General features: G+C 37.0%; 1 protein-coding gene across 1 annotated transcript in view; it reads right to left on the bottom strand.

The window, feature by feature from the left end:
- The window catches only part of LOC120782302 (limbic system-associated membrane protein), a 59,184-nt gene extending 36,939 nt beyond the window's left edge, over nucleotides 1–22,245 (bottom strand). Inside the window, exon 1 of the mRNA XM_040114512.1 lies at nucleotides 22,112–22,245. Within this exon, the coding sequence (XP_039970446.1) occupies nucleotides 22,112–22,232 (121 nt within the window). The 5' untranslated portion in view covers nucleotides 22,233–22,245. The remainder of the gene's footprint in view (nucleotides 1–22,111) is intronic.
- Between the last annotated feature and the right edge of the window lie 340 nt (nucleotides 22,246–22,585).

Here is a 22,585-nt window from a genome sequence, read left to right as displayed (position 1 = left end):
ACCCACGGTTGTAGTGCCAAAGAAGAAGAAAAAGTTTTTATTGCGTAATTTTCATAGTATACTGAACATAACTGTCAAACATTATTTTAACAACCAGTTTCACAGCTGCCCCTCTTGGAAATTGTATACGTCTAAAAAAACACCCTATATGAGTATATATACAAGAACCTATACATATTCTTAGAAAAATATGTTTATTTATGTAAATAAGAATCTAAATGATCACAGTCTACAAGTGAGGCTTACTAACCGCCTCGCGTTCATATAAAAAAAAATTTGTTGTCGAAGGAAAGGCAAAAAATGTTTTTGTAGAAGTAACAGGCGTCTCTACTCGAGTGCACACCAAAAAGGCCAAAGCAAATTTAAGCAGCCACAAAAGCTCATTCATAAATAAAAAGCGAGCACACACAGTCAAAACGGAAGTATGATAAATTCGCGCATTAGCAGGGGGCGGCAAGGAGGGTGGATAAATGAAATGTTGAAATATGCCCATTGAAAAGTGACGTTGATGAGCGCGCATGGTGTACAAAAGCGCTAAAGAAAAGTTGTTTTCAAATTGTTGCTACATTATGACTTCCTCACCGCAGCAATGTAGCCCTGCCTCGCAGTTCCGCTTCACTCTGCCACCCATCAACATGCCATAAGTAACGGTTTAACTGTCGCTTTGCTGAATTGCACTTGCTTTTAGTTTTCTTCTTTGACAAAAATATGCTTTTGCTCCGACTGCTTGACAAACTAACCGCGATTGTGGTTTGTAAATATGTTTCACACATGTGTTTTCAGCGCTATTTGTGTGTATGTGTAAGTGTGCGTATGAGTGTAAATAAAGTTCTCATGTGTGGACGTGGTTTATGAAAGGAAAATTGTCGCATAAACACAAATGTTGATTTGCTGATGTTTATTGGTGTGTGTTTACTTTGCAGAAAGGAGATGATTTATGCAAATTTATGAATGACAAGAGCACCTGTTAGGCTCAAAAAAGTATTTTTCGTTATCATATTCCTTTATACGTTCAACTTTAATGTTTTGCTTTGATTTGTGGTTGCTTCTTGAATAAAATATGCAGATATTTGAGGCTCGCATTAAAGTTGGTGTTTAATGTGCTGCACTTTAGGCTGTATCTTTATCAATTTTCTAACTTGCTCACATTTGAATAGAAGAAAAGTGGGTTGATAAGCATATATAGTATTATTAAAGGGTGTTTTATTAGATATTTGGCTTTTGAGCACCAATAAAAAGCATATTTCTCTAAATGATCGTAAAAGATTTGATATTTTATTTGATATACCATTGAGTTTCAACGATGTAATATATTTTGGTTTACAAGAAGAAAGAAAAAGAGACTATCAAAAAGCGTTGTCACTTATTTCTAAAAGGAATAAATGTTATACAAACGTTAACTACTTGGGGCTGTAAGCCAAACATTCTATGATGGTTAATCACCATGTTAGTCAGACCAATCATACAAGTATATGAAATACCATCATGTCGTATTATGCCTTGAGCTGATTCTGGACTTCACTCCATTCCATATCGTTGCGGAGATATTAGCAAAGAGATCTATTTTAGTTCTACTGTCATTAAAACAAATTAAGAACATGACAATAGGCGCTCATAAACAGAGTATGATTTCCTAGAGAGAAGATTACCAAAATAATTTGAGAAGGGAACCAAAGTCCCACTGGGCAGCAAATGTAAATAACAGGACTCCATCTTCGAAGAGTTTTTTCGTTATTTTTACGTTTTCAAATTGAGGTCTATGGCTGCTCTCCTGAGGTTATGCTAAAGAAAAACTAACAGAAGAAAGAATTGCCATAGTTAAGCGGATGGTACGGGAGTGCATAAGAATCAACAAGGTTGCCACTGAAAGTAACATCGTACTGGAATGGATCCCTGCGCATAGTGGCATCAATGGAAATGAACTAGCTGAGTTTCTGGCGAAAGAAGCTGCGGCAACCAGTCCAATAGGATCAGAACCGTTTTTTGCTGTGGAATATGGAGAACGTTAAGAAATACCTATCGCTAGAGTTATGTAGCTTAGACTGAGTATGAAAAAGCGATATAATTTGTCAACTAAACCCTCCAAAACTCTAAAGAAATTGAATGTGAAATTTATAAATATATGAGGAGGTAGTTATATGACCTATTAATAATGACCTGCCTATTAAAAGAGGACTAAGCATTGTTAAAATAATATCTTGACAAAAAAAACATGATTTTACTGGATTTTTCAGACGAATATAATTTCGTAATCCACGGACAATAATTTCCTACTGCGTTTTGCCGAACCCTCTGAGCCATCCTTAAAGAACTATTAGTAAGCATTAAATTGGATGAAAGTAAAAATTAAGCACTCTATGTTGTATGCATTTTACATAACCTCAATTATTTTCCTGTATTGGACAGGAAGTAATAGATAGATAGATTGATTTTGGATGTTCCCTCTGCTTCCAAATCCTCTAAAATATCTATAAGTGAAGCCCAAATATTCAATAACTACACCAATAATTATTCGAATTACACTATTATTGCATATGTGTAACAAAAATCAGTCTAAATTTTGGAAAGGCAGATTAATTATTTATTTAAAAGTATTTTAGAAAACACAGCTCCTCTCGAACTTACTACATCACTTAGGATCAATTAAAGTTTACTGCCAAAAGAAACTAAACCTCCATTATTGCAAGCCCTCTTAATCTCCGAATTTTCAAATAAATATTTTATTACCCGAATATGAAATCGTTAGTTTAAGCCGCTTTAAGTGGCAAGTATATAATTTTATTAAGTCGTATTTAGGTTGTGACCGTCGAATAAAGTGCTTAAAGTGTTTAGCAAGGAATAAAGCAACCTTTTTGAATCACCTGCTGGCAAAAAATCGACAATACGGCAATACAAGTGGAAGTCATAAAAAATTATATGCAAAAAATGTGCTGTGACCGCAAAAGGGAGGCACGAATGCACAGAAGAACAACTGACAGACGCACAACACTTGTACAACAACAACATATTTCCAGCTCAATGAGCAGCAGAAAAAGATTGGTAGGTGAAGGCAGAGAAACAATGTGGCAGCGCCCAGTTTGGCTTTTCATAATGCCAGCGCACAGGTTATACTGGGCGTATACGTGATCTGCCTGCACGACATGTATTGAAGTACAAGAATATGCATGTGTGGAGTGTGTATTTATAAGTGTGTGTGTATGATGCATACATGCGTGTTATGTTATATGGGGTGTGTACGAAACTACCAATGTTGCATGCCACACCACATACAAGTGTGTTTGTGTATATGCGTGCCAATGTGTTTATTTTGTCAGTGTATATTTTTATTGTTTTCGATTATTATTGAATGTTTATCATCGTAAAATAAATTCTTATTTTATTTTTTATTTTTATCTGCGCTTGTTTCGTATTACTCGCGTTGTAAATATTTTCATTCGCGTCGCTCTCCGCTACATACAAGTATATTCATATGTATTTATTATTCTGTCGATGTGGTTGCTGAGTTAAGTGCACTTCATTTCACTTGACTTCTTTTCAATTCATTCGTTTGCCAAGTGCCGACACATACACAAACAAGCACATACTCACACATATATAGTGATATTCATCTCTATTAGCCATAAAAAGCTCAATTTTATTGCTCAATTATTATTTTCTTCACATAACAGCCACTCTTAAGCGAACAGCAGACGGTTAATGCTTAAATTTGCAATTTGGCTGATTTCCGGTTTGATTGCGAATATTTTAATATGCGTTTATTTGTTATTGTTATTAAATGAATTATTTCATTTGAGGTGTCTAAATTGTTTATGAGTAAGATCGGCCTATTTTTGAGAGCGTAAAAGAACGATCAAAATGCGTATAATTTGCTTAAGACCTTGTAGCTTATATTTTTTGCTTTAAGTATGGTATTATTTCTTAATTCCTATATCAATTAACTTAATAATCCACTTATTTCAATAATCATGTAAATATTTTCATATTTAAATAAATTTTGGGTTTACAATTGAATTGTTGAAATTATTGATGATTTAATTATTATTAGGCACTGTAAAACGGGAAGCGAAATCTTTGATTAAATTTAAGTCCAAATGCTTACATAGAATTCATTAATCCGATGTAAGTCTAGAGTCACTTGAATTAAGCCTGTTAATTGTCTACTTGGCGAGGACAGTTTTAATATTAATCGGCGTAACCTGTTAACTTTATTGAAATGTACGATATATTCAATGATAATTGAACTAGAAATTTTTTAAGGGTACCCTTAGTGAGTTAGCATAAAAAACCGATTTTTAGCAATTTAAAAAGCGAAAACAATAACATCAATTATTCAATTATTTTAAGTGTATATTTATGTACTTATAATTTTAGATAATACTGTAAATATTTTGAAGAAAAGTTTAAATAATCTTCAAGTTACGAACAATTTGGGACGACGCTTAAAAAAAGTTTTCACTCTTGCAATGATTGCGGCCTTCTCCGTTCATAAAAGCAATAAAAATGAACTTTGAATTCTGAATACTACACATAAGTATTTATATCTGACTATCCTATATCGGATTCCGTTGAAGACAGCCGTCTTGCCTTTAGTCGGAGCGTAGCAACAAAATTACACTACGATATGGTACTGTCTACCTCTAAAAAAGCCAACCATAGTACACCTACAGTCAAATAGAGGCGCAGCGCTAAAAAAGAAATAAATCTCAAAGTCAACTGCGGAAAAGCCGGTAATAGAGGGCTTTGTATTCGGAAAGTTAGCCGAGGACCAGGCCACTGACACCTCAGCTGACGAAGAAGAGATACAGGGATAGAGACAGATTGTGAAAGAGGAAACAATGGTTTCAGGCTTAAAAGGATATGTGAAGCAAGTATGTGCTTATCTTATATCGCAAGAAGCTGGAATAGAGTTACCAAAGCCAGGAAGTATAGCATATGAAAATACTAAATAGATCAGACTTTATTCTTACAAGGTAAGATTTCAATAGTGACTTCTAGGTGAGAAAAACCTCTAGACGAGAAGAGATCTATTATGGGAGGAGAAAGCTACCTCAATATTTATGGAGGAATAAAAAATGGAATGCGATGTAGGAAGAGGCAAATTCTCCAAGGATGTTGATATCTCCTTTGTTGATCGAGCTGTCTGCCCGTCTGTCCGTCTGTTCTTCTGCATATTGAAATGGTAACTCGATACGAATTTAGGTATATTTATAAAACTAAATACGTTGTTTTTTATCAACTGTGGTAAACATAAGATTGCATATGGACGCAATCAGACCATTGCCACGCCCACATATCAGCTTTATTTGAAAAGCTGCTATGACTTTATCAAATTTTAAGCTACAAAATTCAGTTTTGAAAGAGCGAGTCATAGTAGGAAGACCTAACTGTCGAAACAGCATTGTTTCACAGGTCAAAATTAAGGAAGGAAAAGGGATAAAAGAGAAGAAAGATATGAACAATACTTTGCAAAACTTGTACGAATCATAAGTGGCAACCCCGATCTAAAAGTAGTCGCTATGAGCCTTCCACTTTCACTAGTCCACAAATGCTTATGGTGAGGAAATTCGCTTTTTCAATGGACTTTATGGCGCATATCCGATGTGAAAAAAAGTAGCCTCATTAATTTAAATTTCGCGCGAAAACCCATTCGTCGAAATATCTTTTTTCATTTGGTATGACTGTTAGTGATATCTGTGCCAAATGTCATATCAAAGCAATTAGTAGTGTTAAGTATAAGCTAGTTTTTTCGAAGTACCTAAAGTGCGTTGGGCGATTTTTACGATGAGGGAAATTATTCATCAAAGAAGTTCCATAAAACTATATATATGGAATCCATATGTCGAAACTTTCAGAATATCGGAAAAGGCCTTCGGTTATAAGAGTTTTTTTTTGAATGATTGCTACAAATCATTCAAAGAGGATCGAGAACGCGTCGGCGACGAACCACGTCCAGGAAGGCTATCAACATCAACTGTGGATCAACACGTCAACAAAATAGGAATTGATACTTGAGAATTGACGATTATCAGTCAGGAATCTTACTGACATCATTGGAATATTGGTAGAATTGGTGAAAACCATTTTGACAGATCATTTGGGCTTAAGAAAAGCATCGTGCTAACGTCTGAACCAGGTCAAAACAGGTTATGTTGACAGTTTACTTCGACTATTAAGGTGTGGGTCCTTCCGACCAGTCAAACGGTCAACAAGGAATACTATTTGAGTGTTATGCTCGAAACTATTCGCAAAAAGAGATTGGAATTATCGGCCGACAACTGCATCGGCCGAAAATGCATTGATTTTTCGCGAAATTTTCAACCAATATTGTGCCGCCCGATTTAGCTCCGTATAACTTCTAGCTATTCAGTGAACTCAAACGCCCACTTCAGGGAGACCGTTTTAGGTCAATTGATGCTATTAACCGCGAATGGCTATGCGTATTGAAGGTTAGTTCGGAAATTGTCTTTAACAACTATTTCGAGGGGTATGCCATACATTTTGAAGACTAAATAAAGAATTTTAAAATTGTGAACAAAGTTTTACTATTTTTTGCTCTTATCAGTACAAATGTAGAGATTATTATGAGAAATATATTAATCGAATTGAAGAGAAAATCAGCTTTGGGGCACAATATGATTATGGCCATTTTTATATGAAAACTGCCATCCTTTTTCTTTATAACTACTTCCGAATCAATCAATTCATGACATCGTATGAATTTCAGCTTAGCATTCCCTACAAAACGAGCACCATGATTTAAATGAGATGAGATTAAGATTAAACCTCAGCAGCTGCATCGCATACCACAGCTCACCCAAGAGCACAACTATTTTTGCTAAGGTTAACTATCTAAGAAGCCCTCACTAATTACACGATTGGACTCGCTTTTGCATTACTGATTTTGTTTTCAATGCTCATTCGCACAGCAATAGTCACGTAATCACAGTGACTAAGCAAAAACAAAAAAAAAAAAACAAGAAAAAACGTTAACTTCGGCTGCACCGAAGCTAATATACCCTTCACAGGTGCATTTCTTTTAGTAATTATGTGCTCAGTTTGTATGGAAGCTATATGCTATAGTAATCCGATCTGAACAATTTTTTTGGGAGATTATGTTATTATCTTAAGCAGTAATCAATGTCAAATTTCGTGAAGATACCACGTCAAATGCGAAAGTTTTCCATACAAGCCCTTGATTCCGATCGTTCGGTTTGTATGGCAGCTATATAAGCGATCTGAACAATTTTTTCCGATGTTACATTATTTCTATGAACAATAACTCATACCAAATTTCGTGAAGATATATCGTCAAATGAGGAAGTTTCCCATGCAAGCATTTGAATCCGATCACTAAGTTTATATGGCAGCTATATGCTATAGTTAAGCGATCTGAACAATTTCTTGGGAGCTTCCATAGTTGCCTTAGAAAATAATCTATACCAAATTTCGTGAATATATCTTGTCAAATGCAAAAGTGTTCCATACCAACACTAAATTCCGATCGTTCAGTTTGTATGGTAGCTATATGCTATAGTTAACCGATCTGAACAATTTCTTCGGATATTACATCTTTGTCTTAGCAAATAATCTGAACCAAATTTCGTGAAGATACATTGTCAAATGTGAAAGTTTTCTATACAAGAATTTGATTCCGATCGTTCAGTTCATATGGCTGCTATATGTTATAGTGGTTCGATATCGGCAGTTCCGACAAATGAGCAGCTTCTTGAAGAGAAAATGAAGTTTCCAAATTTTCAAAGCGATATCTTAAAAACTGAGGTACTAGTTTGTATATATACAGACGGACATGGCTAAATCGACTCAGCTCAACATACTGATAATTTATATATATACTTTATAGGGTCTACGACGCTTCGTTCTGGGTGTTACAAACTTCGAGACGAACTTAATATACCCTGTTCAGGGTATAAAAACAAAACATGAAGAGAAAATAACTTTATTGCAACAAATGCAAGAAAAGTACTGTTATAAATTACTAATAGTGAATGCTGGCAGCAAAGCAAACTCGCAACTAAATACCATTAGCAGCAGCGCCTGAAGAAGCGTGTTAATAAGTGCTACTTTTGTATGTGTGAGTGTGTGTGTGCTTTTATGTATTTATTTGTATGTGTGCGCCTGCTTACACCGCCATTAACAACCGGCATGACAAGTGAAACAGCAATAAAATGTAATTAATCTGCAATAATAAATCCCTGCTGCCGACGGACCAGAAAGTGGAGGGCGAGGTGGAGAACAACGCTGCTTTATCGGGAGCGAACTTAAAGCCGTCAGTTAAGCTGCGGCAAAAAAAAGTAAATTAAAAACTATAAAAAACTCAAATGTATTTTCCAACAATAAAATATGAAAAGAAAATGTATGTGCGTGAGCGGAATGCGGGAGAATGAGGTGAAAGGTGAAAAGGAAGCCTTGCAGCTGCGCGATTAAATATCATTAAATTCCAATTTGTAAACGGTCAGTGGCAATGTGAGCAACTGGAAGGGTGCCCAGCGGAGTGAGTCCGCAGTAAATAGTGCATTGTTTACTAATTTGCGCTGCTGTTGCAATTGTTGTTGTTTTTCTTTGATTTGTTTTTACATTTCACTGCGCTCCTACGTTGTTTTTTCGCCCGTTTTGCAGTCTATTTACAAATCGTATCAGCAATCAATCTGCGTGGAGTGTAAATAAAATCACACTCGCACACACACACATGCTTACTTAACACTGGGTCGCTGATTGCGCTCTTCGTTGACTCTTGTGTTGTGAATGGTGGCGTCGCCTGCCGGTGGAAAGTGCAGTTTTTTGCACGTAATTTCATTTATTGGATTAACTGTGTCCGGCAGCAAAGAACAATAGCAAACAATAACACGATTGTTTCTTTCCCTTTATATGAATTTGGGCTCTGATTTGTACGAGTGAGTCTTGATAAGTCCTTGATGTTTTGCTTAAAAGTTGTACTTAAAAAAAATTTACACATTTATCATTTGGTTGCACCGAAGTTACAATACCCTACAAATGCAAAAGGTTTCTACCAAAATTTGATTGCGATCGTTCAGTCTGTATGGCAGCTATAATCTATAGTGATCCGATCTGAACAATTTTCTAGGGCATTGCTTTATTTTCTTCGAGATTCATACGTGCCAAATTTTATAAGGATATTTCGTCAAATTAAGAAGCTTTCCATACCACACAATAGCTTGTATTTGATCGGTCACTTTGTGTTGATCTGAACAATTTCTGTGGCGATTATAGAGATGCTTTGTACAATAATCTCTGCCAAATTTCGTGAAGTTATTTTGACAAATGAAACAGTTTTCCTTACTAAAACTTGATTTATTGTTGTATTGAATTGTTCAGTTTGTAGATCAGCAGCTATGTACTATAGTGGGTGATATGAACCGTTGCGACAAATGAGCAGCTCTTGATGAGAAAAAGGCGGTTGGAAATTTTCAGAAAGGTATCTCTAAAATTGAGGGACTAGTTTGCATATATGTATATAGACAAACGAACATGGCCAAATCGGCTTGGCTAGCTGATCACTTACTTATGTATATACTTTATTTATTTTATACTATAGTTCATTCATAACTCCTTTTGGATATTGAAAACATAGTGGAAACTTAATATACTTTTTTCAGGCTACAGCTTTTTCGTTTTATTAAAATCGTTCCATTCGAATCTCTGAGTTCCCAAAAAAATATTTTCTCCTCTTCATATTACCAGAATTGTTAATATTCTAGAGGACGAAGATTTGCGAACTCTAACGTAGAAAAATTTTACAGATTGTGAAGGATACCAAAAGAATCCATAATTGGACAATAATCCTAAACCCTTGCCGAGACGAGGCCATATTGTGATTTGATAACTTCGACACAAACTCGATAAACTGTCAATCGAAATCTTCGAAACAAAGTTGATAGAATATATTATACTCTGGGCCGGTACCCCGAAAGCAAGTGCGTTAGAATGTGGATCGATACCTTCGACACACAGTCGATAAAATGTAAATTGATGTCTTCCAAAAAAAAAAAACCAAAAATGGTTAAATCGATTTCTTCGAATCAAAGTCGATAGAACGTGGTTCCATAGCTTCAAAATAAAGCTACAATGTGGTTCGATACCTTCGCGGTAAAGACAATACAATGTGATTGGTTAAAAAGTCGATAATTCATCTGAATCAATATATTAAATTTTTGACAATAGCTGCAATTATTGATTTTGTATCAAAACGCAATCTATCGACTTTATCTTCCTTACGTTCAACTCAATAGAAGGATGTTTTCTATTTTCAAGCAATATTGTTGTGGTTTAATGTAAGTAAATCTAAAACAATAATTCGTCGTGAGAACCAAAGCAGTTTAAATTTTTCAAAGACGAACGAAGAGTGCGCCGCTTCCAATTTGTTGCGGTTATATTCCATTCAATACTACAGCTTCCTGTACATTTTTGACTTATAACTTAGAGAAGATAACTTTTAGTTCTCTCTTGGAAACAAATTGTGTTTAAAAGCTGGAAAAGCTTGAAAATAGAAGTACTGCCAAAGAGAGCCTCTTATATGTCTAAAGAGCTATTATAGGGGAAGAGATAGCATGCCTAAGTCGAAGGAAAGGACTCCACTTTCAACAAGTCACTTGTGACAGATATCGGCTTAGCGTACTACATAAGTTTTATGAACAAGTTCTGGTATGAAGATCAATCAATCAAAATCAATGTGCACTTTAGTTTAGTGCAGAGTTTCTCTGTTGTGTATGCAAGCAGCAAACTGTCTCAAATACTATAAACTCTCAAAAGGCTTTTCGAACTACCCCCGTATGTAAATATACATTTTTTTCGCATAATGACAATAGACCAAATTACTCACCCAAGAACTAGAAAATTTCTATCTCCGTTTAAAAGTTGTTTTCTTTTGCAGTCTAAAAATGCTTTACACTTTTTTCCATAAGACATTAAATTGTTGAACTAGTTTTTTATCTACTACAAGTATATTAAATCTTTTTGTATTATTTTGTGCATTGTCCACTTCTAGTTCCAAATAAACGTGACTCTTATGATTTACGGTTAATTTTCTAATCCGTTCATTTTGTTGGCACTGAATACAAGTATATCTAAGTAGTGTTTTTGAAATGCTTATACTTGCAATCTCACACGCATACCCATACTTTTATTGCCAGAAATCCACTTTTATTGTTTACGCACGTATGTGTGTGTGCGCAGGTAATTAAATTGCTATTTCAGCTCATTCTTCGCTTTTCGAATTTAGCTTTAATTTAATAGAAGAAAAGTGGTGGGGCGTAATAAAAGAGGTCTCTTATTATTTTCGATGAGTGTGTGTGTGTGTGTGTGAGCAGCTTAATAAGCACACAAATACATTAATAGTTATATGTATGGTATATATATAGTCATATAAGTATATACTCAATGCAAAGCTTTGGGTATGAGCGCTAAGTGCACTTTTATGGCTTTTCATTGAACTCCACAGGATTTACTGGTCAGTTTTAAAAGCTCCAAGGTGAGTGCTAAAACTTAAATTGAAATACGTTTTTTATGGAAAGCAAAAAATTAGGTTTATATTTAATATACATATGTGCGTAAGTTTGTTTTTCATGACGCACAATAATATTTAAGAGCCTAGTTTTCAAAGCCTTAAATGTTCTAACGGGTGATCCACATACTTTTTTCAATAGCCTTTTTTGTCAGATCACGCGTGAGTCGGTCAAATTGTCCTGCTATTTTTGTTCAGTATTGTTGGCATTTCATTATGAAATGACTTCCGTCTGCACAATGTTTACAAATCGTTCAACATTATTATGAATATTCACGTTATGTAAAGAATGTGTTTCACGCCTTTCACTCAACTTATGGTCAACATAATCGGCCTGGCGAGCGTACTATTGGCAACACCATCAACCACCTTGAGACTTTAATTTTTGGCTAATACTGGACCGAATATACCACGACCAGCACGCGGTGAGGAAAAAACGTAGAAGCCGTTGCTGAGAGTGTACACGACGACCGTGGAGAGTCGATTTGGCGCCGTTCACAGCAACTCGGCCTGACGTCGAGATCTTAAGGGGTTACATGGGTAAAAAGTGGCCTTTGTTAAACAAATTTTCTCATAAAAAGAATTAAATTTTTTATTTCAATTTGTTATTGTTACAAAAATACACTATTAACAAAGAAATTCTGAAATTAAAAAAAAAAAATATTTTCAACTCTGACATTGCGATGCCATTTCCGATGACCCCTCGGAGAAAAGATGCGCCCACGTTGGCAGGATAATTCCTTACAGGATCGTCTGAAGTGAAAATACGTATTTCAGTTAAAACCTTAACTTAGGACTTGAACGAAGGAAAAAAACTGAAAATTGGATTTTTGGCAGATATTTTTGCAAAAAAATTAAAATTTCAGTGAATTTTTTTTTCCAAATAGTTGTAATCTAAAAAAAATCAATCCTTCGTCAAAGTCTTTAGGAATTGTATCTTAAAGACCTGTGTAAATTTTCATGAAGACCGGTTGAGTAGTTCTCGAAAAATCTTGCGAAACACAGTTTCAGGGAAAAGCGCGTTTAAAGATGGCGCACTTAGCTTAGCCAGCCTGGGGCGCACATATTCTCAAGGCTGTATCTTCGAAACTATTCTTTGGATGAACTTGAAAGTTTAGGAAAATATTCTAGAGATATTAGTCTTTTTGAAACCCGTAAACTCATATAATCCCTAAAAAAAGTAAAGTTTCATTTTCAAGCCTTTCTTTCTTCCAAATATTCACTAATAACGAAAAATTGAATTATTAAATTAATCTACCGCACCGTCATATGTGCCGCAACTGATTTTACTCACTCAAGCATTAACTCGCCTAAGTATTAGTATTTAGTATGAAAACATGTAAAGCGCAAAAAGGAAAACACTTTTACCACAAGCTCAGATTAGGCGGCTTAGAATATTTGATCGCTTACACGAGCTATTACAGTTGGTCAAAGTCAAGCATGCACAAATCTTACGGCAAAATCTACTCAATCTGCTCAATCCGCAAAGTTGTAGCTGATGAATTATTTATATATTTGCATACAATATGACCAGGCTATGACGGCCGGATATGCAGGATTTGCTGCTAATTTCGTATGCTGCTTGCCAGTACGTATGTATGTGTATTCATTGGCGATATATGTGTGTGTGTGTGTGCCCAATGAGCACAAATAAACATTTCGATATGTATGTGGAAATGTGTGTGTTTCGGATAGTATTAGAAACACAATAATATTCAATTTCCGTTGAGGCAGGAAAGTTAGCGAAAGAAATACCACAACAACAAAAATAGTAAATGTTTTGACAGCAGATGTTCACAAATATACATATGCATGTGTGTCTATAAACATCCTTCTGTACATATTTATTGTCAACGATGGCAATTTGGTGCACGTGGCGCCACCTGCTGAGCGAAGTAATACCAATAAGGAAATGACATTTATTGGTAGGCAATAAATAAATATATATATAATGTTATATATGAATATATTAGGGTGTTTCAAAAATTTTTTTTTTTAATTTTCTTTCAACTCTTACCCCCTCAAATATTAGTGTGACAAACAAAAAATCCTCCCTCAAGCCACGCAATGGAGCTTAACTCTAAGGGGTCGCTATTTTTTTTTTTAGGTTCCCATACATTTAACAAAGGAATCTTCGTTTTTTCATTCAAACTAAAATTTCAACAACTAATTTTCGTTTCTCAAAAATAACCATCACATATTCAGAAAGTTCACTTTTCAAACTTTAAAAATTCCTGCGACAAATGACAACATGCTAGTGTACCTTCGAGACCTTATAAAGTATTTAGCGTATAATGACTGAAAGAGAGCTGAAGGTCGCAGACAATTCCTCCCGGACACGGAGTTTCACATTTTTTTCTGCCAAAATTGATGGACCAGGGAAGTCATATCTCTGGAAGCCGGTTTTCTCTTTCCGACCCTGTACATAAATGATCAGCGTAACGAGCTGAGTCCACTTAGTGTGTCTGACTGTCATTATGTGTGTGTATATACGCGTACGAGTCCCAAGTCCTTTCCTCCCATGATGCTTATTTGTCGGAACCGCCGATATCAGATCACTATAACACATAGCAAGGGCTAGGCCTGCAGCGAGAGCTACATATTTTCGAAGTTCATTCTCAACAACCGCTACTCCAGCAGCGTTTCTCATCCTCATTATCAATACTTACCGCCAAAAGCAATAACGGAAATACAAGTGAAGCACTACCTGCCACTCAGCTCAGTACCAGCAGCTCTGCAATCGCTCATTTTATTAATTTTCATTCGTAGATTTAACGCTGACTCATAAAGCATCATGTTATCAATATTAATTTTATATGTGTACTTAACACAATTACCAATTAATTGCGAATGGCTTTTCAATAAAGCTCAACTGACTAAGTGGCGTCGTGCCTGACACACAGAAAAAGGATAAATTGTGACCGCCCGTAGCAACAACAACGCTTACAGCCTAAAGAACAGCCGAGGCAATAAAAATGAAATGGGTAAAAATTAAAAAATTAATCAGCAATATGATGACAATATGAGCGCACTCACACACATAAACACACAGCCATATAATGGTATTAAAGTGGCTTGCCGCACTTAATACATACACACATATATACATGTGTGGGAGAGGCAATATCGTTACAGAGGCACTTAATACTTATTGAAAGCCCAATAATGCGCACGTCAATTATGGAAATAAAATTTCGCAGATTTTCTTTCGTCACTCAATGTTGGAGCCAATTTGTTGAAATTGTACTAGCAATAAAATAAAAAAAGGTTTTACAGGGAATCGATTGGTTTGTCCATGAACTGATTGTTTATTTCTGTACTTAATTGACAAGTGACATATGACAGAATTACTGTATTACCAAAATTCTGAATCGTGCCTACGGCGAATTACGTGCAATATATTCAGTTCAGCAGAAAAATGTAGTGGTAATGGTAAATTATCCGCTTAAATGTGTTATATTTGCAGTTAGCTCTATATCGGTTAATTGAAAAGAAGCCTTAAATTATTTTGAATACTCTCTCTTCTTTATATATCTAGAGTTTTATATTATATTATTATAAAGTGAAGAATATCTCCATTTTTGATCCTCAGTAGTGACAGCAGAACCCGCAAATACTCACGCAACGATCGGATTCGCAACATTTCGGTTTAAGCCCCTCATTAAACTTTAGTGTTGGAAGTCTCGCTTTTGTGACGAAACAAATTTTCGACGTTTGAAAAGCATTTTCAAATACTTTAATTGAATATACTGTTCGGCAAAAATTCCTCTTAGCTATATTCTCCGTGCGACTCTGCAATGGGTGTCGCTGCTTACAATGTCATGATCTCAAGCTGGCTACTGTCAGGGTCATTACATTACAAGCAGATGGCTACTAATGAAGGCTGACGTACTTTTTCCAATCATCCCCTTATGTTGGACTGCTTTATGTGCATCATCAGAAGTACGTGAATGGGTAATACAACGGCCACTGGTAATGAGGTAATTGGCGGTAGGTATTAAACCCTAGGGGTGGAGATCTCCGAATCAAAAACTCAACATGACATTAAAGGAAAGAAACGGACTGGGATATCAGACCAAACGTCGGTGGGAGACGAGCCTGCTATCAGCGGCGGCCACAGCGATCTTGTGAGCTCTGTCGTTAGCGGCCACACCTTCACAGCAATGGGAATAGGTTGCGATGGTTGTAGAACTACTGCCAAACCAGCTTTACAGTGTAGGAGTGCCACAATCCATGAAGACTCGGGCCAAGAAAGCGCGGTAAGCATTAACACAGAAAAGGAAGAAAAGCTTCTTCACTCTTCTGTGCAGGCGACCGAGGGTTCCTACTCTGGCAATAGGAGAGTCCAGGAGAAGCGAAAGCAAGGAGGGGTTGAAGGCAAAAGCGAGGTACAAGGCGGCGGTTGAAATATCTAACCGTTTCGAGGCAAGTCCAGCTTGAAGGAAGAAGAGGTGAAACGGTTGGTTTTTTCTAGAGAGAAGGTGAAGAATGGTCGGTTACATTTTGCCATTTGAAATTGGATCGTATGCTGTTCGCATTGAGGAGCATATCGCTGAAAAGAGGCAGCGTTCGACGGAGAGCGAACCGAAGGCGGCCCCAAAAGAGAGGAAATGCAAAGATGAAGCCGGGAAGCTTGACGTCAAGCTCGCGAACAAACCGTCAACGCACAAGGCAGCGGCGGTAGCCAATGAGGTTGCGAAACGGTATATCACAGTAGCGTTGGAAAATAGTGCAAATGAAGCTATTGAAAGTCAAAAACTTAACGATGGCAAACTTGTGAAAAGGAGCAAACCTGGAGGTGGTGGACCACAACAGTATTCCATCGATGCCCAAAGCGAAGGTGGGCCCGGATCATGAACTGCAGCTGCTACAACGACAGAATCCGGACGTGCCAACTAGCGACTGGAGAGTGTTAAGGGTGGCAAAATCAATCAACGAAGATGGAAGCCAAAGCCGGATCAATAAGACGGCAGAGGATATTCTGCACGCGACGTTCGGGAAGATGATGTGAATCTTTGGAATCGTGTTCCTTCGCCTCAAGAAGCGCATCCCCGCGGACGTCAACAAAAACACGTTGGACATGGGTGAAGTAGAAAAGTATCACGGCAAATAAGAGATCATGTCTACTTCACTTGTCCTACAAGAGGTGGAGATGGTGAAAGAACCCAGTCAGCAGCATGATGGTCCAAAACCAAGAGCTGAGGGCACTCCAAATGATCCTCCTCAAAAATAAAAATACCTCTGCAGAGCTTATTCTCAATTTAGAGGAGGTCGGCTACGACGAGGCTATAGTCTAGGAACCATGGATTGCATGGGGTAACGTGGTCGCTGGGCTGAAGTCACAAAATTACATAACATATACCTCGAGTGTACATAACAGGTAAGATCAGCGATATTGGTAAAGAAAAGTCTATTTTCGATCGATGGGACTTTGCGAATTTTGTTCAGCGATGAGGCTCAGCTTTGGTTGAATGGGTATATTAATAATCAAAACTGACGCATTTGGAGTGATATTAATACAAAAGTCAAGGTGGGACACCGATACATTTCTGCAAAACTGAAACCGGGCTTAACGCTCTAGAACCATGATTAATGACTGTTTGAAAGATATTGACCTTTGATGACCTTTCGTTCCAACAAGCCGGTGATACATGCGATATAGCCAATGAATTGTTGAGCACATACTTTCGGTCGTGGGTTTGGGCCGTGGCTTCCAATATCGTGCAACTTAACACCGCTGGACAATTTTGTTAAGCGTTATATGAAGTCGTTTGTCTACACAAATAAGCCCAAGACAACTGACGCTCTGAAAAATAAAATTCGCTGACGGTATCAACAGTTCCCGCAAATAAGTAATCAGTTTCTTGAAGAGGGAAAAATATCATATCGATAACTCAAAAACTCATGGACTAGATCGGGTATATACAGACGTCGAGATGACCGATAAATTATTTGTAAAAAAAAAAGAATTATATAAAGTAACCAAACAAATAGCCTTGTATGAATACTAAAAGTGGAACGCTTGTCTCGAGTCAACGCTGCAATGCATTTAAAACGCAAGAAAATTGCGCATTTTACTTTAACAACATTTACATTCACGCTAGCAAACCATCCGCAGTTATTTTCAACTTTTTTTAGTATATAACTGCAAGTGCAGCGGGTAAGTGAGTTGCCCATTAGACTGAACGTTCTGCAAGCGTCCTTGCCGTCCACCGCATTTGTACTCAAATTACACAGCAAACATAACGGTGCAACAGTAATGGCTAGAGCAGAGCCAAAGTGGCCGACACGGCATAGAGCAGTCAGTCTGTCACTGCCATGCACACACTAGCCTTTTTGTGGTCCTCTTCACAGCGCACTTCGCACATGCAACACTTTTCCATCATTTCATGTGATATGAGCCATGAACTAATGGAGTTACTTATGGCACGAAATATTTATGTGTATGGACGGCTGCAAAGGAAGGTGTGAAAAAATGTTTTTTCGCACATATGTGTGGGTGTTTAGATGTGCAGATGTGTGGTGGTGGTGTGTGGCAAGTTAATGCTGATAGTCTCGAATAAATTGCTTGCACAATGTGTAATTTATACGCTCTATTATCTACTTAGTGAAGCTGTTGCATGCAACAAAATGCATTGCAGCGCGTTGACAAGTGTCCTCCGCCACGCTGGCTGCACCACTTGCTTGCCTCTTGCCTCACACGCTCACTTGTCGCTTTGTCCATTACACTCTAATGCCATTTATGTCTGTTATAACTGTCGTCAACGTCAACGTCGTCGTCGACGTCGCCGGCATCATTGTATACGTCTTGCATGTTGTTTGCACCTTTTTAGCCTTTTTTGGTTACCTTATACCTGCCACCTCCCATTTGTAGAACTTGCAACACACTTCGCTGATACAACACAACATTTCAACTTGCCACTCCTTTGAGTAAATTTCTTTGCTGTCCACATTTGTTGCAGCTCTTTCGCTCTTGAATGCACATACTCAAATATGCCTTACACATACTTACTGAAACATATATTTATATACTAAATATATATAGTATATATATCTTTATTTGCATTTTTGTATTAACATTTTCATATCTTCTTATGTGCTCGCTTCGTCTGACATGTTAGCACACATTTATTTGACATTCTCTAAGGTTGTCTATCACATGTTGCCACACATATGTGTATATGTAAGTCAGCGTTTGTATATATGCATAGCGCATATATTAGATAAGTGCCCCGTAATGGGCAATTAGTCGTTGTGGCTGTCTCACCTAACACTTCAAGGCACCTCTATACTCACACACACATACGTCTTCCACTATGCACGTATATACATATATGTAAATACTTTTTTCACTCACTTTCTCATAAATTCTTATAAAGAAGCCTCGGCTGCTTGCGCTTTCCAAGTGGCAGGTGTGCCAGTCCTTGACTGTCGGCGTGTAGATGACGTTCTGCAAATATTTTTTACCCTGCCAATAGCTAATGGAATGGCGAATAGCGAGTGGCGAATGGTGAATGGCGGTGAGTGACAGCCAGCTAATTGAGATATATAACACTTGTATGTTTGTATTAGCATTTATTGTTGCAAATGTCCGGTATAGGTAATAACAAAGATATATCTATATGTATTTAATAATAAATCTTCTGGCATGTTTTCTCTATGCAAACCAGTTCAAAAATATTGGGTATGTAACTGTATTCCCCTAGTTTTCAATATTTAAGAAAACTAAGAATGAATCATGCCAAATTTGGATACCCCGTTCTGTTGTGCATTGTATTCCAGTCGGTTATCAACCGCAATAAATAGTAGTCAGAACGGGCTAAATATGGGCTAGATGAAGAGTAATTTCCCAACCGCCATTTCTACAAGGTGCGTTCCAAAGTAAACAGAAAACTTTTTGAATCTAGCGCCCCCTGGTGACGCCATCTATATTTCGATTGCTGCGTTAGAATCTGATCTCTTTATCGATCGTTCAGTGAAAATTTCATGATACTTCATTAATTGGAAGTGAAGTTATTGCATTTCAAGTGTCAGTATGTTTGAGTTATCGGTGCGAAAATGAGCTGCGAACAAAGAGCCAACATTACATCTTGTTTTTAAATTCGTAAAACTTTTACCGAAACGTTTCAATTGATGAAACAAGTTTATGGCGATGATTGCCTATCCCGTAGCAGAGTACACGAGTGGTTTCAAAGTTTTCAAAGTGGTCGTAGGGACATATGTAAATGACGATCAACATGTGGGCTAACCAAATCCGTGATCACCAGAAATTCCATCGAAACTGTGTGTGAATTTATAAAAAAAACAGCCGAAATCATCATTGAAATTCTTGGAAATGAAATTGAACATTTCCAAACCTTGATTTATCGTATTTGGTGCGACGTATTCGACGTGTTCGGCACGAATATCGCGTAGATGAAAGTTGGCGTTTGTTGTACGATAATGCGCCGTCTCATCGATCGACGCTTGTGACCGCTTATTTGACCAAAAATCACATTTAAACCATTAACGACGCCCCGTGTTTACCTGATATGGCACCGTGCGACTTCTTCCATGTCACAAAAACTAATTTTCCCATGAAAGGAAAGCTTTATGCAGACGTAGAAGCCATGCAAAAGGCTTGCATACTGGCGGCCATACCGGCCAACGAGCCAAAACACTCGTTCGACATGATTTTGGACCGTGCAAAAATAAAAAGTAATAAATCTTACTTTATGAATCCCGATCGCTCAGTATCCATTTCGAACTTCTACCACTACCGAAAGGTGGCCCCTGCAGAGAGCAAATGGTTCTCTAGACCTCTTGTGGTTCACCCTCGACCAGGAAAACTTTAGACTGCAGAGCTGCTGCTGGTTGACCAACGCTTGCTGATTTGGTCTGAATCCCAACATTCTAGTAGTGAATAACAAGTAACCAATGGAGATCACACCTGTTCTCATTCGGCAGTTATTGAGACTGAAATACCTGAACCACTGGAGCTAGGTACTTAAATTATCCTAATTATAAAATAACTAATGCTGAAGATAAGGAGTCTAGACATACTTTCACTAGTCATGAGGGCAATGTTCTCACAGTCAGCTCATCAACCTCAGAGCAAGATTAATATAGCTGTAATTAATAACAATTCTGAAGAAGGCTGCGCTCCAGATCAGTAGATCTACTGCTACCCTTAATGGCAATCACTTCCACTTTGAAGACGCAGCAACGATCAGAAGGACTAAAACTGGAAGTGATGAACCCTCTCCACAAGCTTTGATCCATTTGTAAAAATGCTTACAGTTTCTCCTTCTCATACCTTCGAAAATATGTGAGCAGAGAAGCCATACCCAGGGCTATGCTTGGAGACCTAGTAATCCAAGTAATTTGAAATGAAATTACGCGAAAAACTCACGAAGAATCAAGGCAGTATGTGACGCTACATTATCGTGGTGCAAAAAACCAAGAGTTCTCGGCCCATAATTAAGGCCTCTTTTTACGAATAGCTTCACACCTCGATAACCAAAGAAAATCGGCAGCATAACCTTGATTTTTAATCTGCTTTGACGTGGTTTTTCGGCTTTGGCTTACCTTTGCCACGATATTTGGCTGATTGGTTGTCTGTTTTCGGATCGTAAGCATAGATCCAAGACTCATCATCAGTAATAATACTTTGGAATCAATTGAGCTTTCAGTTCTCTTAGGCCTTCTCTTAGTTATAAACGAAGTCCTTTTCCAATATTCTGTAGGTTTCGGCACCAGAAATTTCATTGTACATACAAAGTTAATGAAACTTCTGTGTTGCATAATTTCACTCATCGTAAAAATTGCCCAATGCACTTTATGTACTACAGAAAGACAGGCTATACTAAACTCAAATGATTATTATGGTGCGATATCTAACACAGATTCCTCTGACAGCCATACCCACCTACAAAACAAATATTTCGACGAATGCGTTTTTACGCGAAATTTAAATTAAATAGTCTTACTATTTTTTGCTTACAGTAATACATATCTGGAAGTATTCTTTGTTCAAATTTGGAATTTAAAAATCGTCCACGAAAGGTATCCTAGGATTTTGTTTATTTTCCCTAAGCTCTTTTAGATCCATATGTCGGTTGATTTCTACGCAAGCTCGGCAGATTTATGTTTGCTTAAAACGCTTCGTCGATATGCAAATAGTGTAATACAAATTCATATTTTTTGTTTTGTTTTTGCAATTTTCTTCTTGACATTATTGTATTTTTCCATTGTAATCTCATTGCGAATCGACTACAAAGACTTATCTAAGCAATCAAGTAAGGGCCGAGAAAGAATACTGTTATCTTAAACTTTTGTAAAATGTTATAACTTATTTTAGCTGAAATATATAATTCTAATGCACCTTTAATTCTAAAATTTGAAATTGAAAAGAATTTGATTAGTTATTGGTTTAGCTATTTGCCACAAAAATAAACTAGTTTTTTTATGATTAAAAATTAAAAATAAGTTACTCTTAGTAACACAAAGTTCAATAAAAATTTCAACCAGCGATTAAATTTTCATGCACAACAACAAAAACCAAATGAAAACAAAATGCTATGAACAACTCACCCAAATTCTCGACTTGGCACGGCAGCACCAGGGTGTCGCCCACCACGGCGCGATATGTGTGGCCGCGCGAGAGAAAGTGCGGTTGCACACCCGACATGGATGACGTCTGCGAAGTGCTCATGGGGCGTGTGTTGGTGCCTGAAACATGGAAAACATAGAAAATTGTAGACATTTGCCAACAGGCACATATAAATGTATAAAAAAAAATATATATATATATGTATATATGCATATGAAAATTGGATATATAGTGGATATATCAGCAATTTATTTTCGTTTGCAAACTTTCTATTCATTTAATGTTGAATTTTTTATTATCTTGCGGTCCTCGGCGGCAACGTGCAACACCAAATTACGATTATCAAACCGAATGTGATGGCATAAAAAACAGAAAAACGCAGAGCAAATAGAAAACAAAAGGTGTTAAGTGCTTGCATTGGATTTGTTGTTGCGCACGCTCACTAACATCAAGTT

Source organism: Bactrocera tryoni, chromosome 1 (assembly GCF_016617805.1).
Source record: "Bactrocera tryoni isolate S06 chromosome 1, CSIRO_BtryS06_freeze2, whole genome shotgun sequence".
In the NCBI taxonomy this organism is placed as follows: domain Eukaryota; kingdom Metazoa; phylum Arthropoda; class Insecta; order Diptera; family Tephritidae; genus Bactrocera; species Bactrocera tryoni.
Note: the sequence above shows the minus strand (reverse complement) of the source record. Positions and strands in the feature narration are given on the sequence as shown.